Here is a 17,636-nt window from a genome sequence, read left to right on the forward strand (position 1 = left end):
TTATTCAAATTCTTAATATTTTTTAACAAATTGCATGTGTAAAGAATTCAGGATTTAGGAAAATTGAATTATTTGCCCAGAAATATTTTTCTTTTTTAAAAAATTGAAGTGTAATTAATTTACAATGTTGTGTTAGTTTCAGGTGTACAACAAAGTGCTTCAGTCATATATATATAGAATTTTTCAGATTCTTTTCCATTGTAGGTTATTACAAGATATTGAATAGAATTCCCTGTGCTGTACAGTAGGTTCTTGTTGTTTATCTGTTTTATATACAGGAGTGTGTATCTCTTAATCCCAGAAATAGTGTTCTTAAACGATATTTATTTGAATTCATTTAAAGATAGTCCTGTAATTTGAGATACTGAATCATGACTCTCACAGTACTTATTTTGCTTTGTCTTTTCAGAAACAAATAAGAAAACAGATGATCCAGAAAAAAAAGGAAAAGGTGAGATTATCAAATCAACAACGTTTCAAGTATACGTAGGGAAAAGTTATTGTATGAATACTATCCATGAATAACATGATTTTATTTTATATCACTAGTTAAAATAAATTGCCAGTGAGTTTATTATTTCAATGATTTTTATCAACAGACATTAATATTCTACATAAACATTAAAAGCTAAGGCTCTGGAGAGAGATTGGCTTCTAATCCTGGTTTTGTCATTCACTGTACGTGCATCTTGAGAATTACTTAGCCTCTGTGCCACAGTTTCCTCTTCTGTGATATGGGAATAATAGTACCAACTTCCAGGAACTGCTTCCACAATAGTAATTAAGTGAAAATATATGTAAAGTTCTTAAAGCAGTGTCTAGCACAGGGAAAGCACTTAGGAAATGTTAATTATTATTGTCACCTTTGTTGACAACTGTGCTAAGTAGAGAGATCCAAAGATTACTAGAACGTGTTCTTTTTTCAAGGAACTCTGAATTGTTGGAAAGAAAGGCATGCAAACAGTTACATCCATATAGAAAACCTCATCTCTGCCTTCTGAGAACTTATTACAGAGGCATTCTAATAAATTTAAGAATGGTGTAGAATTTTAATTCAACTCTCACAAAGGTTGTTAGAGTGAGGAGCTATTAAATTTATAGTTAAATTTATAAATATTATATGGATGATCATAGAATAGTGTTTATACTTTTAGAGTCCATTGAATGATAAAATCATCAATGATTAAACATTATTGGAGTTTCAGGAATGGCTTTAATTTGTAGTGATAAAAGCAGTGTTTACGCTTAAAAGATACAGTTCGTGTAAGGTCCAAGATCTTACTTACTCAGTATGTAAATACTACTTGAGTATATGGAGTTACTGGCCTGTGGCCATTATTTTATAGCCCTTAGGCTGGGAACCAAGCATTTAGCTCATGCATTTTTTTTTCTGACTAGTTGTTTTTAATTTTATATTACAGTGATATACAGGTCTAATTTTTAAAGTGTGACTTATAAAGAAAAACGATATTCTTCTACCCTACTACTCCCTATCCCCGAGTCCCATCCCAACATTTTTAGTTGTTTCTTCTAGTACTTCCCTACGCATTTCTTTTTTTTAAATTGAAATACAGTTGATTTACAATGTTGTGTTAATTTCTGCTGTACAGCAAAGTGATTCAGTTATACATTTATATATATTGTTTTTTTAAATATTCTTTTCCATTATGGTTTATCATAGGATATTGAATATAGTTCTCTGTGCTATACAGTTGGACTTTGTTGTTTATTCATTCCATATATAATAGCTTAAATCTGCTAACCCCAACCTACTAATTCATCCGTCCCCCAACCGCCCTTTCCCTTGGCAACCACACGTCTGTTCTTTATGTCCGTGAGTCTGTTTCTGTTTCGTAGATAGGTTCATTTGTGTCATATTTTTGATGCCACATTTAAGTGCTATCATATGGTATTGGTCTTTCTCTTTCTGACTTAGTATGATAATCTCTAGTTGCATCCATGTTGCTGCAAATGGCATTATTCCATTCTTTTGTATGGCTGAATAGTATTCCATTGTATATTTGTACTACATCTTTATCCATATATCTGTCAATGGACATTTAGGTTGTTTACACCTACGTATTTCTAAATAACTTCTGAATTCCGCACTTTTCTCCTCCATATTGGAAACCGTTGGCTGGCTTTTATATACAGATGACTGGGATTTCACCTGATCATCTGCTCACACAAGCTCTCCATGCCGCCTTACCTCCCCCATCTTCCACTATATTCATGGCTTACTCTGTTGGGTAGTGATGAGTACTAAGGAGAAAAGACAAAGCAGAGAGGAGGGTATCAGCAGCTTTTGATAGAACTGATCACTTCCTGTCCTCCGGAACACTTCCTTCCCTTGGCCTGCAGGATGCCACAGTCTCCTGACTTTCCTCCTGTCTCTACTGTTTGCTTTTTCCCAGCCTCTTTGGGTGGTTGCTCCTTTTTGCCCTGACCATCAAGCATTGGAGGCTCCAGGATCAGTCCTCAGAGTGTCTCTCCATCTACACACACTCCCTTGATGATCCCATCAAATCTCATGGCTTTAAATATGTGTTTATGCCAAAGACTACTGCTTTAACTGCAGGCTGGGTCTCTTCCCTGAACTCTAGACAGGTATGTCCAGCTGTCTACCTGATGGCTACCTGGTGCCCTCAGTTGGGTATCAAATAATCGCAACAAACTTAAAAAGTATAAAACGGAACTCCTGACCTTCCCCTGAAAATACACTCCTCCTACAAATCTTCTCTTTCCTGCCTCCCTGTCATTCCATCAGCAAACCCTGTCCTCTCTTCCGAATGGATCCCAAATCCAGCTACTTCCTGCCACCTTCCCCCGTCTACCACCTGGGTCCCAGCTGCCACCAACTCTTGCCTGATGATTTCACTTGCCTCCTAACTGGCCTTCCTTTGTCTCCATAATCCTTCTCAATTTGGTAGCCACAGTGACCCTTTTCAAACCTAAGTCGTATCATGTTGCTCACATGCCTCCAGCCTCTTCACATCTTCCGCAAGGTAAAACCAAAGCCCTTTCCAGTGGTTTACAGGCCTCACACATCAGGTTCTCACTCTCAGAAGGTCTCTGAGGAGGTTAATGATGTGCTCAAGGCCTCTGTGGGAAGACTTGGCTACGAGCACTCCAAGCAGAGAACAGTCTGTGCAAAGGTCCTGAGGCGGGAGTGAAGGCCTGAGAAGCTGGAGCACCCCTAACAAGCTGAGAGTGTGTGCAGGGCAGTTGGAGAGAAAGTCGGGGGCCAGACCATGGCAGAGTCAGGATTGGTTTCTTCATGCAGTGGGACACCATGCTCAGCCCATGCAAGTGCCTGTGCAGAGCAGAGCCTTTCCACTTCACACTCTGACTGGTTTGCTTCCGGGAGGCTCACTCCAGCACCTTCTTGCAGAGGTAGAGACGGGAGGGTGGGTTGTGGAGGTCCCTTATTGCCGACATAAACAGGGACAAACCCTGCTCCAGACGCTGTGCACGGCGTTCCTGTGACCTCAGGCTGCTCACTCTGCAGGGCTCCGTTTCCTCCCTGGGGCTGTGTGTCCCTCTGCACTGCCCGGTTCCCTCTGGTACCCTTTGCACAGCTTTACCCTCCCGGGGTTCTGAGCCTAAAGTGATCTTTCCAGTGGCCTGCGAGGTGGGCTCCCTTGGCTATTTCTTCATGGAACCTGTGGAGAGAATCTTCAGCAGCTTCACCCGATCGGCTTCTCACGCTCCATCATGTAGAACTTATATTAATACCTATATCAGTACCAACCGAAGGATGTTGGCAACTGAAGTCTTTTATTGATTGTGACATCCAGGAAGAGTCTTAGGATTAAAAGGCGTAATGAATCAATGTTACCCCAGATTCACTGAAAATCCTATGTGAGCAAATTGTCAGCTTTGGGAATTCCGTCCGTTTTTTACTCAGATAGATTCATTACAGTGCTATTAACTGGGGGAGAGGAGGGAAGGGGAAATACTCCATTTCTGGAATATGTGGTGAAAAAATTGAATGTTTTAATAGCCAGACATTAATTTCATAATAATAGAAATGGAGATTTTTTTAAATGGTAATTGTAAATTTGTCTCAGGACGAACCATTAGGTTGTCTAATTTTCTACTGCGTTATCTCCCTCAAGTTCTTTATCAAAGAACCATGGATGAGAGGGGGAAGATATTATTTTTACTTAGAGTTAATAATTATATGATCTTTTTCTTTTAGAGAACCAGGTTTAGTATATTTTGATAGAGTCATAGGTTTGGAATAGGGCTAATTCCAAAACAGGCCCTCTTGGCCCTCTTTGGAGAGGCCAGCTTCTTAAATTGAATCAGATTATTTACAGCTGTTTTAGCTAAAATTGCTATATCAGTTTCTCCCCACTGGATGTCATCTTTTCCCACACATTCCATATTCCACACCCACAGAATGGGAGTGTGAGCAACAAAGTAATGCAACACAAAAATGGCTTACGGGGCTTTCCTGGTGGCGCAGTGGTTGCGAGTCCGCCTGCCGATGCAGGGGACGCGGGTTCGTGCCCCTGTCCGGGGGGATCCCACGTGCCGCGGAGCGGCTGGGCCCGTGAGCCATGGCCGCTGAGCCTGCGCGTCCGGAGCCTGTGCTCTGCAGCGTGAGAGGCCGCAGCGGTGAGAGGCCCGCGTACAGCAAGGAAAAAAAGGCTTATGAAATGTCCAGTTCAAACAGTTATTTTTATTCATCCATTTATTCAGTACATATTGAGTACCTGCTATGTGCCAGGCCCTGTTTTAGGCACTGGGGCTAAAACATTCAATAAAAACAGTGTCCCAGTTCTCGTGGTACTTATAACTTATATTTTAGTGTATGTGTATGTAGGGAAGTATATAATTTTAAAAAAATAGAGTAGAATATGCAGTGATAAGTGTGAAGAGGAATATAAAACAGGAAAAGAGTACAGAGAATGACAGTGGGCTGGGGTGTTGCTCGGTTGATAGGCCTCTTGGACGGTGACATTTGGAGATGCAAGATGCAAGGGCCTGAGCTCTGCAGCCACCTGGGAGAAGTGAGTTCCAAGGGCGGAATGTGAATATGAAAAACATATTCATAGTCCCTCGGGGAGGTGTGCTTAGCACGTGTGAGGTTTAGTGGGGAGGCTAGTGTGGCAGGTGAGGGATACGAAGGGAGAGAGAGAGGAGGGGGTGAGATCAGAGGGGTTATAGGGTCCAGATCACATAAAGCTTTGAAGAAGGGCTTTGAATATGATCTCAAGAGAGATGGGAAACCACTGGGAGATTCTGAGAAGAAGATTGATATGATCTGCTTTATGTTTCAAAAGGCTCATTCTGGATGTAGGGATGCAAAATTGGAAGCAGGGAGGCCCCGTAGAAGATGCTCGCGTGGTCCGGGCGTGAGACGGTGACAGCTGCGATGCGGGTGTGGGGTAGGTGTGGCGAGCGGTGCTTGGATTCCGCTTATATTCCCCTGTGAGGTCTGCAGGGTTTGCTAGTGGTTAGGGTACGGGGTATGAGAGGGAGGAGTCAAAAGTGACTTCTTAGAAAGCTGTGCGCTAACACATTCATTGAACGTTAAAAGTATGCGATGTGTTACTGATTTAGTACGTGTCACTTATTAGAACAGGATTTGTGCTTTAAAGAAATTTGAGGAGCAACAGAGTATACCCATGCCTGCAAAGAGGGGATGTGCTTTTGCATGCGTGTGTGTGTGTGTGTGTGTGTGTGTGTTTGTATGTCTGTGTGTGTTTGTATGTCTGTGTGTGTATGCGTTTGTACGTCTGTGTGTGTTTGTATGTCTGTGTTTGTCTCTGTGTATGTGTTTGTATGTCTGTGTATGTGTGTGTGTTTGTGTGTGTGTGTGCGTTTGTACGTCTGTGTGTGCGTTTGTATGTGTGTGTGTTTGTATGACTGTGTGTGTTTGTATATCTGTGTGTGTGTGTGTGTGTGTGTGTGTGTGTGTGTGTGTGTGTGTTAGATAAAATTGCTTCTGGATCAGGGTCTTTTCCAGAAATTCTCCTTTGATTTAGACTAATATTTAATGTCCCACTATATTATTCATTACAATTAAGGATATGCTTACTCACTGTATTTTGTGAACGTCTTTAAGAAGGCATTTAAAGATTTCCTGGTTACTATTTGTGTTCTTTTCTTTTCTTTTTTAAATAAATTTATTTTATTTATTTTTATTTTTGGCTGCGTTGGGTTTTCGTTGCAGTGCGCAGGCTTCTCATTGCAGTGGCTTCTCTTGTTGTGGAGCACAGCGCGCAGGCTCAGTAGTTGTGGCTCACGGGCTCTAGAGTGCAGGCTCGGTAGTTGTGGCGCACGGGCTTAGTTGCTCCGCGGCACGTGGGATCTTCCTGGACCAGGGCTCGAACCCGTGTCCCCTGCATTGGCAGGAGGATTCTTAACCACTGTGCCACCAGGGAAGGCCCTGTTTGTGTTCTTTTAAAAGTAATAGTGCCTCAACAAAACACCAGATGGCACTAGAAAACAAGTCACATTTACACTAACAAATGACATTTTTTATGCAACTTAGAGAAAAGGCTCTGATGGCTATATTACTGCCCTTAAATCAGCTTAATGCAACCAGTACCTCATATGGATATTTCTGAGTTTTCTGTGATCGTAAGGAAAATAGAGAGCCAACAAGGGCAATAATCAAGCCTAATTAAGAAGTTTTCATGTTTTTAAAATATCAATATGTCTATCTCTATGAAGTTTTTCCTGGGATTCTTGCAACTGTATATAACATATTTGAGCAAAAATGGAGAACATTGCCCTGAGGATTAAAAACTAGACTCCTTACGGCAGCACCTAAAGCATCTCGGGATCTGGCTCCTGCTTATGTCTTTCCTCTGTTCAAAATGCGCTTCCTTGACTCCCCACTTCACAGTCACAAACTCCTGTTCCTCAGAACTGAGCTTAGCGATGACCTCTGCCAGGAAGCCTTCCCTGATCACACCCCCGTCTCCTACCCCAGGCTAGAAGATGTACTTCTCCTCTCTGTTCCCAAGAAACCTCGTGTTTCAGATTTTTGACATGTATTTTGAGTTTTCCCCTTAATTTTTAGACACACACACAAAAAACTTCTTAAGGGTGGGAACCATGACCTCCTCCACCCTTGTATTAGTCAAGGTTCTCCAGAGAAAGAGAACCAATAGTGTGTGTGTGTGTGTGTGTGTGTGTGTGCACGTGTGTGTGCGTGTGTGTTTAGAAAGAAACACAGACACAGAGAGATGTATTTTAGGGAACTGGCTCATGACATTGTACAGGCAGCAAGTCTAAAATCTGCAGGGCAGGCAGGCAGGCAAACTGGAGACCCAGAAGAGAGTTGATGTTATAGCTCAAGGCCAAAGACATTCTGGAGGCAGAATTCCCTCTTTCTTGGGGGTGGGAGGGGTATCAGTCTTTTTCTTTGGGCCTCTGATTGGATGAGGCCCACTGAACTTATGGAGAAAAATCTGCTTTACTCAAAGTCGACTGATTGAAATGTTAGTCTCATCTAAAAAATATCTTCTCATCTAAAAAAATACCTTCACGGCAGCATCCAGATAAGTTTGACCAAATATCTGGGTACCATAGCCTGGTTAATTGGATGCATAAAATTAACCATTACATCTCTCCAGTGGCAATTAACCATTACATAGTAGGAGCTGAATACAATAGTTGTAGTATGAAGAAATGTGGTTAATTCCATTTCCTTTGATTGCCTCTTCATCTGATGGTGATAATATGAGATGCAAGGGCTTCCCTGGTGGCGCAGTGGTTGAGAGTCCGCCTGCCGATGCAGGGGACACGGGTTCGTGCCCCGGTCCGGGAAGATCCCACGTGCCGCGAAGCGGCTGGGCCTGTGAGCCATGACCGCTGAGCCTGCGCGTCCGGAGCCTGTGCTCCTCAACGGGAGAGGCCACAACGGTGAGAGGCCTGTGTATCGCAAAAAAAAAAAAAAAAAAAAAAAAAATATGAGATGCAAATAGCCTAAATGGTGGATAGGGAGAATTATAAACAGAATATCCAAGTATAAATGAACTTTGTGTCTACAATGTACTATATCTCAAGTTATTTTCACATAGTTTCTCATGTAATCCTTATCAAAAAGATCTTGTGAATTAAGTATTTTTTAGCCATTATTTCAAGTATTTTTTTCTTCATTCTCTCTTCACTACTTCTGTGTTCCAATTAGTTACATGTTGGACTGCATGATACTGTCCCACAGGTTTTGAACCTTCGTTCGTTTTTTCCCTATGTATTGCATAATTTCTATTGCTCTATCTTTAAGTTCAGTGATTCTTTCTTTTGCCGTTTCTAATCTGCTGTTGAGTCCATCTAGTTAACATTTCGTTCCAGCTACTGTTCTTTTCAGCTCTAGATTTCCGATGGCTTCTTTTTTATAGTTTCCATTTCACTGTCAAGGTTTTGTATCTGTTCACTCATTAACACCTTGTTTTTCTGTAATTCTTTGTACTCATTTATAATCACTGATTTGAAGTGTTTTTCTAATAAACCTGATATTTGGGCACACTCAAAGGCAGTTGCTATTGACTGCTTTTTGTATCCTGATTATGAGTCAGGAGAGTCCTTTTCCTTTGCATGTCTAGTAATTTTTGGTCAAAAGCTGGATTGTGTATGTTATATGTTGTAGCAACTCTGGAATTCGTTTTGCTTTTTCTGGGAGTTGGTGGTGTCTAGTACACAGTTAATTTGCTTGGGCTCAAACGGAAAAAATCTGTCTCCCCTGCAGTAGGAAGCAGCAACGGCCTCTGCTCAGGTTTTTTGGCTGCTAACTGCTGTTTTTAAGTCTAGCCCTCTGGTGGGTGGCGGTCGAGGTGCCCTGTGCCTGCATTTTACTGGTCTGCTGAAGATTTGGGCAGGATTCCTACTCAGATTTCGGGGCTTGCTTCTGGGATTTCTCTTTGCACGTGGGATTCCCGTCTAAGTTTCCGGTTGCTTTGCCAGCGCTACCTTCTGCGCAAGTTATATCTCAAGCCAGGAGGACATCTATTTTCTGCTACTCAAACTGTGTGTGTATTGAGAAATGTATTCAGGCAAGACACAGCAAACTTACAGATTTCACCAGAAGCAGTTATGTTTTTTGAAGGTCGATTTCTGCCATAGTTTGCCTCCACAAAGGCTCCCGCCAATTCTTGCCGCCTAGCATTCATGCCTCTCTGTAGTCCTCTCTTCACTGAATAGGGCGAACCTATGTGACCCAGAGGGTATTGCAGAAATGACAGAGTATGACTTCCAAGGCTAGGTCATAACAGACATTGCAGCTTCTACCTTGCTTTCCTTTGCATACTTGCTCTGGGGGAAACCAGTTGCCCTGTTATGAGAATACACAAGCAGCCCTTTAGGCAGGTCTGTGGAGCGAGGAACTTGTGTAAGATAATAAACGTTTATGGTTGTTGTAAGCTGCTAAGTTTGGGGGTAGTTTCTTTTGCAGTCATGTATAACGAATGCATCCTCTTCGAGTTTCTGCTTGCTTTTTCACCAGCCTCCCTGGGGTTACCCATGAAGATGGAAAGTTAACCATCAGCCAGGGATTTGGGCAGAGTTTACTCTCAGGATCTCAGTCCTTCTGTGGCTCTCCTGCTTCCAACATTTCTCCTTTAAATTTCTATCCGCTCTGTCGCTCTGAATGCCGCCATCCACGCCCTTCAGTGAGGAAGGACACTGCCCATGCAAGAAAACCACAAACTCATCATTCTTACCCAATGTAGAAACAATCTTTCAAGAATAAACTCTTCTATTTTTAAGTTTCTCCCTGTCTTTAGTCATGTTCTAGTGCCTTCAAATAATTGTTTTAATGTTTCAGCGATATTTCATTGATTTAATGAGTGAAATATAGAATACTAACGCTCTGAATATTGAAGAAGCTGGATATCTCCAACCCATTCTGGATTCCCTCACTGTGAACTGCCTCTTCGTATTTTAGTTAAAAAGTTTTACTTGTTGATTTTCAGTGGTTTCATTTGTATTAGTGATATTAACCCCTTGTTGGATTTTGTATTACCAAAATATTTTCCCAATTGGTTTTTAGTCTATTTATTAACTTCATGTACAATGCCTTACAGGTACATAATGGTTGGGATAAATGAGTGTATGAATGAATCCGTGAGAGAATGGTGTTCTCTGGTCTGTTTTGGTACTCTGAACAGGTCTAACAATATCACCGTGCTTTCATATACTTTGCCATTATAAAATAATAAAGTATGTACAAAAACATTGGACAGCCTTGATTCAGATGACTTTGTTTTGGGGAGCTTGGGAAGAGAGAGGCAAAGAATAAATTCTTCCAGCAAAGAATTTGTTCATTATCTTATTGAGATAAGAACTGTAGTTTCTGACTGTGGAGACACCTGTCATCAAGCTTCAATTATTTGGTCTCTTAGGGTCCTTTTCATTGATGTACATGGGCTTGACCAAGTCATCACTGCCTTGAACTCGGTTCCTGCACCGTCAGTGTACGCAGGTCTTCTGTCTTTAGCAGTCCCTAAAACACTGTAAGTTTTTCAGTATTAGTACCGCAACCCATTTAGATGTAGCGTAGGCTGGTGGTTCAGTTCAGGCCACGCCACTGTGGCTTCAGAATTTTCCCTTAATGTAGAAGAGCAATGTAACAATAACACACTTAAGCCAACTCAGGGCCAAGCTTTGAAAAAACAATCTCCCTCCCACCCTTGCAGCTGTGAAAAGACATTATGAGATAACTGCTGTTAGAGATTTATTAGAGTCATTACATTCAACAGCTACAGTAGTTTTAGTGGTTCCTAAAATATACCAGCAGTTATTGTCTGATTACTTCTCCAGATAAGTTAATTATAGGAGATTTCTGACTCTTATACAAGTCTGATTTAGAGAGAAGTTTAATTACAGCAATTTTAGTGATTTCAATAAGCTCAGCATATATTACCAGTCTCAGCAAGTGAAGTAGAGGTTTTTAGCTGTGTTGAAATACACATTTGCTTTGTTTTTATTTTTCATTTCGTGATTTTTAACTGTATTGTAGTACGAGTGATAGTTCAGGCACCTGTTTCCACTAGAGTGGATCTTCAGTCAGATACACCACAGGACAATGATAGCAAATTCTTTATCATTAAAATCCCATTCTAATGTTTCCCATTGAGCACTCAACATTTTACAATGCTCATTTCTGTAATGATTGTGACAACCTGAGCAGGGAAGAAAAATAGCTTTCTTAAGGAAAAAACTCAGATATTAGTGTGTTTTAAAATTATCATTAGGATCTAAATTTTCTTTTAACTGATGGGAAATGAGACTCTGTCTTTGAATCAGAATAATCCATTTTTTGTGTGTTAACACATTGTCTATTTGTATACCGAAGCATTTTTTTTTATTTTTTATTTTATTTTTTTTCGAAGCATATTAAAGAGTGACATATTTAGCTACACATGCCCAAGCTAGCTTACAATTAAGCTTTCAAAAAATGTGCCATAAAAAGACAGTGCTGTTGGTAGTCGAATATATTCATTTACTTAAACAAGACTTCAAATTGGAGAGTGCCTTAGTTTGAAAAATGTATTACTGAAAATTACCTCAGTCTGATTACAGAGTCCTTCCTCACAGCATTTTTCATTCTTCTGATATAATGGTGAATTGTACTGACATTTACAGCAGTAATTCTTGCCATATGTTTATATTTTTCATTAAAAAATCAAATATGCGTTGACAACAGAAAGTATCAGTCATAGTGAAAATAAATCAAAGGCTTTCTGTTTCAGTTTGGGTGATTTGCTTACATCCTGCCCGGGAAGCTGGTCTGTCTATCCCTAACACCATGTCAGTCGTGCTTTTCTCCTTTGCTAGAATGTTCTTTCTACTTTATCTACTTAGATCCTACAGCCCTTTGCTATTATTGAGGTTGCTCAGCAGTGGCGCCGAGCAGCATGGGAGTGGCTGGAGCCTGAGGTCAGGCAGACCCTCAAGAACATTAGGCACAGCGGCAGGTGGTGTCGGAAGGCCATGCAGTAGGCAACAGGCAGATATATCTTAGGAATGGGGAGAAGCCGCTAACCATCACAGGGATTCGGGAAAAGACCACAGGAGAGGCTGAGAGTGGGAGGATGTTTGCTGACAAAGTATTTTCACGTAGAGGAGGAGCACGGAAATTCTCCCGGGGCCCTGGCATAGGGCAGAGCCCGCCGCCAGCCCTGCCGTGGGCTCTTAGGAGCTGGTCCAGGGTGAGGGCAGCAGGGCACGAGGTCGGTGCGGGGACATCGGCGACACTCAAGGTTTATCAGCTGCCTTAACGCTTTTATTTAACCCCCCACTGTCCTCCTCGCCCTCCATCCAGAACACTGGAAGCTGGTATATGGATAATGAACTGCTGCTGAAACCAGGGATGCACCTGAACACAGCTAGGTTCCGTGTAGGCACCGGTGTGTAATGCACCATTTCTCAGCCCCGCCTCCATGTTAGGGTCACGTGTGGGAGTTTTCAGAAAATGCCCCGGGTCCCACTCCCAGACACTGTGATTTCCTGGCTCTGGAGCACAGTCGTTATAATGAGCAGTCATGTTGAGAAGTACTAGGTAAGGCCTGCTGATTACCCGGTCAGCTTGGTCTGCGCACCAGGATCCTCTCAACTAAAACTTTTTCATTGGGTCCACTTGGTTCCGATACCATTCCTTGATAATATTTGAATCCAATTTGAAGGGACTCTTTAATAAAATATAAAGACAGCAAAAGGATTATCTGAGAGGAGCTGAACCTATACTATGGAAAGAACTATCGTTAAGTTTATGAAACAGCTCTCCTAAAGATAAATATACGAGCCACAGATGGTAAGCGGGCCCCTGCACCAGCGGTGCAGGTCTGAGAAGCGGCTGCTTCCTCGTTGTGGCGTTGGTAGGATACTGAGCTGGGCAAGGTGTCTGTGTCTGAATTTGGTTCTGGACCCTTTTCCTCTTTCGCGGCTCATGTTCTGTCTCATCTGCAAACCCTCTTCTCACCTCACATGGGCCCATTCCTTTGCTAAACCTTGCAAATTTAAATCGGGACTAAGAGAAAAATGTTAACGAATTCTCAGTCGCCATCTACCCACACTCAAACTTCGGGTACTAAAGAACAATGACACTCTCCTAAGTCTAGCTTGTTCTGTTACCACTAGTTACTGTTGCACTGATGTCAGCAAATGTTGGAAGCAGCTTCAGCCCTTGCAACGCTACACAGATGCCACCTGGGAAGACACTGACTGCCTCTCTGGCCTTTGACTAGGAGAGACCCACTTCCAGGCAGACTGTGCTCAAGCCCTCTGGCCCTACTGTCCTCTTCCTCCACCCTCCTGCAGCAGCCTGGGGCAGAAGCTGCTCTCTTTGGGATTTTTGCTGTTTAACTAATTTAACGCTCATCACGTGCAGGTTATAGAACATCTGGGGACCAAGGACATATCATTGATTGAAGATATGTTCCTATATGGGATGAAGATGTTTGGGGAAAAATATAAACCTAATAATAGAGAGCAAATTTATTCCACTATTTTGACTCACGCTTTGCCCTCTCCTGATGGGGCCCGGCTGTGCTTTACGCACAGAAGCTGCTCAGCATTGTACGGTTCACTGCCGTGGATGCATTCTTGGATGGCCAGGGAGAGCTTTTTAAAAACTCTTTTCTGTTGAAGTCATAAAAAAAATCACTGAGGTAGTTAAAGGAATCTATTTCATACGTCCTCCAAATTGTTCACTACTAGAGATATTAATCATTTAAGGCAAATGTACAGCAACCTATATTGTAAGTTCTAAACTTATTTCAAATCATAAGTACATATGTCCACTTGATTATGGTAGAATCAGAGAACACTGATTTTGCCTTTGAGTTAGTTTTTAAGAAGTCAGCTCATGTGGATGAAGGGAGTAAGGGTAGGAATTGCAAATATCCTAATACATTTCTTTTACCGGAGATTCACTTGTGTTGGGTGAAGGTATAGTCCCGGTCCACCCCTATGTGTGTTGACTTCTTAAAGAACGAGCGTGGGAACTGAGTCAAGGGACAACAGCTTCTAGTTAAGAGGGGTGATTCATGAAATTAACCAGTGTTTCAGCTTTGTTTGTTTGCCGTGCTCTGTGGAGTGCCCTGAAAATAGAGCAAATAAAATAAAGCAAACAGTACAAGGAGGCAGAGGTTGTGAGCAAAACGCGGTGGGAGCAACAAGGAGGGAATAACTCACTGCTGGGGGTGGGAGGGTAGGGTGGAAAGAACTGACGTCTTCATAGAGGGTGACATTTGGGCTGTTTCTCAGTTAGCGAACAGGGGTGTACCCATGCAGTTCTCTTCGCATAGACCTGAGAATTCAGATACCTAAGTATTTGTAATGACAGGGATGATGGGTTAAGAAAAACAACTCCTAGGTGTTTCTGCACACAGCCAGCTCATCGTAACTCCAAGAGCAGTGCTACTAGGGTATCACAGGAATGCTGTCTATGAAACAGTTGACATTGGTTAGAGTCTCATTTTGAAACTCTTGACAGCTACCACTTTGGGGGAAAATTATCGTAATTCTTTTTTTTTTTTAATATCCAGTGATTTTTAAAGTACTTTCCTTTGTTTCTTCAATACCATTGATGGTACCTTTTGTTTGTTCCTTCCTGGTTCACCAAATAGATTAAGTGAGAGCCTATTTCTAGAACTATTTATATATTATGTATCTGGAGCCTTCAGGGTCAGTTAGCTACCATGATTATATAATATCAACTCTGCTCAAGGTGGAAGTAGCATTAATTGCAAATTATAGCTTCTGCATAAAACTAATGAACTTGGGTGAGCTTTTAATTTTGTTGCCTTGTCACTTTGATTCATACTCTGCATCTTGCTTTTTAACTGCTTCCATGAACCCCATGTGCTTTCCTTCTGCCTCGGGTGTTAAAGCTTTATTAACACTGCCTTTGGAAAACAGCTAACTAAAAAAGCTAAATGCTTAAGGGATTTATTCTAAAACTCAATCGTGCCATTAATTGCTGGGGTAAAATAGTGTATTCAGCAAGGAAGCAAGTTCCTGCTTCTCCCATGTGTCTGCTTGATTGTGCTGTTGGTAGCTCACTCTTTAATTAAACGTGTCCAAAGATAGGATCAGCTAAAGTGTGTACTGTATAAATAGTTTTCATTCCCAGTTTGCAAGTTTAAAAGCCTGGTAAAAAGAGTTTGCCATCTGTTAAAACCCAAAACATGCAGTGCGCCGTTGCATAAAAATAAGCTACACGTTATTCATAAAAATAATCACAACATAGATCTTATCTTTCAGGCTGACAGTCATCTGTCATGTTTTAGAATGTCACCACCTTCTAAGTGACAGCATGCTGAGTAGTGCATTCTGTTAAAAAACCATGATCATCTAGAAACACAGTGAAATTAACAGATTCATTTTTATTCAAGTGAAGATAGATTTGGATGTAAGTTTTACTGGTGAGAAATTACAGCTTTTTTCTTTGATATTGGCAAATGAAATTATTTCTAAGAGTTTTATTTTCAAATCTTTCAAATCTTTTCCCCTAAAATTTAACCATTTCATTTAGCCAGGAAATTAGCTCTCTCCTGCACTGCTGTTCCCTCAGCCCTGTGACAGCTTCTCCTCAGACTCTTATAATCACTTCCACTTTTTTTTTTATCCAAGTATAGTTGATTTACAGTGTTGTGTTAGTTTCAGGTGTATAGCACAGTGATTCAGTTTCATATGTATATATATATATATATATATTCTTTTTTAGATTATTTTCCCATATATGTTATTACAAAATATTGAATATAGTTCCCTGTGCTATACAGTAGGTCTTTGTTGGTTATCTGTTTTATATATAGTAGTGTGTATCTGTTAATCCCAAACTCCTAATTTATCCTGACCCCCCCCTTTCTCCTTTGGTAACCATAAGTTTGTTTTCTATGTCTGTGGGTCTATTTCTGTTTTGTAAATAAGTTCATTTGTATCTTTTTTTTTTTTTTTTTAGATTCCACCTATAAGTGGTATCATATGATATTTGTCTTTCTCTCTCTGGCTTACTTCACATAGTATGGTAATCTCTGTGTCCCTCCATGTTGCTGCAAATGGCCTTATTTCATTCTTTTTTTATGGCTGAGTAATATTCCATTGTGTGTGTGTGTGTGTGTGTGTGTGTGTACCACATCTTCTTTATCCATTCATCTGTCCATGGACATTTAGGTTGCTTCCATGTCTTGGCTATTGTGAATAGTGCTGCTACGAACATTGTATTGCATGTATCTTTTCCAGTTGTGGTTTTCTCCGGATATATGCCCAGGAGTGAGGTTGCAGGATCATATGGTAGCTCTGTTTTTAGCTAAGGAACCTCCATACTGTTCTCCATAGTGGCTGCACCAATTTACATTCCCACTAACAGCATAGGAGGGTTCCCTTCTCTCCACAATCACTTCTTCTTATACTCTTTGCCTTTCCACTTATATGTATTGTATTCACGACAAGAGAAACTTCCTAAAACGCAGGTTATTTATGGTCATTCATTAAAACCATCAGTAACCGTTGCCTGTGGAACAGAGTCTGAATTCCTCAGATGACTGTTCAGGAAACTCCATAATCTGACTCTGAGCCTTCTGTGTAGCCTTGATCCTCACTCTTCCTGGCCCAGAGCCCTCTGAAATTCCACCAAACTTCCCACAGGTCCCTGAACTGTCCTCTTTCAGGAGGACATATTTTCCTCTTTCTGTGGAAGGTTTTTTTTTGCTTCTGTCTCATCCAAGTTAGATCTGTGCTTCAAGACTCAGCTAAACACCAAATTCTTCCTTAATTCTTACCTTATTGTTCCTATTAGAAGTAATACCTTGATTCTTTGTGTTCCCAAAGTATTTTATAATTCTTATTTTGCCTAATAATTTTCTATATTCTATTCTAGTCATTAATTTTCCTTTTTTTTTTTTTTTACTTTCTAATGTCAATTATTTGAGAATAGAGATTTTTTTTTGTAGTCTTTTCAAGCTGCTGTAACAAAAATACCATAAACTGGGTGGCTTAACAGAAATTTATTTCTCATAGTACTGGAGGCTGGGGAGTCCAGGGTCAAAGCACCTGCAGATTGGGTATCCGGGAAGAAGTCTGGTTTGTGGAGGGCAGCTTTTTGCTGTGTCCTTACTTGATAGAAAGGACTAGGGAACTCTGTGGAGTCTCTTTTTACGAAGCACTAACCCCATTCATGAATGGGGCCTTCATGACCCAATCACCTCCAAAGCGCCCCACCTCCTAACACCATTCATTACCTGGATGGTTAGATTTCAGTGTGAGTTTTAGGGGGACAGAAACATTCAGTCTATAGCAGGATTATATACAGTTCATTTTTGTATCCCCTTCATTAGCCAGCCTAATACCTTGTGAGGTACTTCATAAATGTTTGTCAAGATAGTTTGAAAACTGATGTACACATTCCTCTAAAGAATCCATAATAACCAGAGGAAACCTTCAAGATGGCGGAGGAGTAAGACGTGGAGATCGCCCTCCTCCCCACAGATACATCAGAAATACATCTACACGTGGAACTGTTCCTACAGAACACCCACTGAACACTGGCAGAAGACCTCAGACCTCCCAAAAGGCAAGAAACTCCCCACGCACCTGGGGAGGGCAAAAGAAAAAACAGACAAAAGAATAGGGACGGGACCTGCACCAGTGGGAGGGAGCCGTGAAGGAGGAAA

The 17,636-nt window shown here is 41.2% G+C and overlaps 1 protein-coding gene across 13 annotated transcripts in view; it reads left to right on the top strand.

The window, feature by feature from the left end:
• The window catches only part of ASPH (aspartate beta-hydroxylase), a 238,897-nt gene that overhangs the window by 110,221 nt on the left and 111,040 nt on the right, over positions 1–17,636 (top strand). For all 13 annotated transcript variants that reach the window (XM_028500701.2, XM_055091279.1, XM_028500699.2 and 10 more), the window contains one exon: positions 410–451. In XM_028500701.2, coding sequence (XP_028356502.1) covers positions 410–451 — 42 coding nt within the window. The remainder of the gene's footprint in view (positions 1–409; positions 452–17,636) is intronic.

This window comes from Physeter macrocephalus, chromosome 15, assembly GCF_002837175.3.
Source record: "Physeter macrocephalus isolate SW-GA chromosome 15, ASM283717v5, whole genome shotgun sequence".
Classification (NCBI taxonomy): domain Eukaryota; kingdom Metazoa; phylum Chordata; class Mammalia; order Artiodactyla; family Physeteridae; genus Physeter; species Physeter macrocephalus.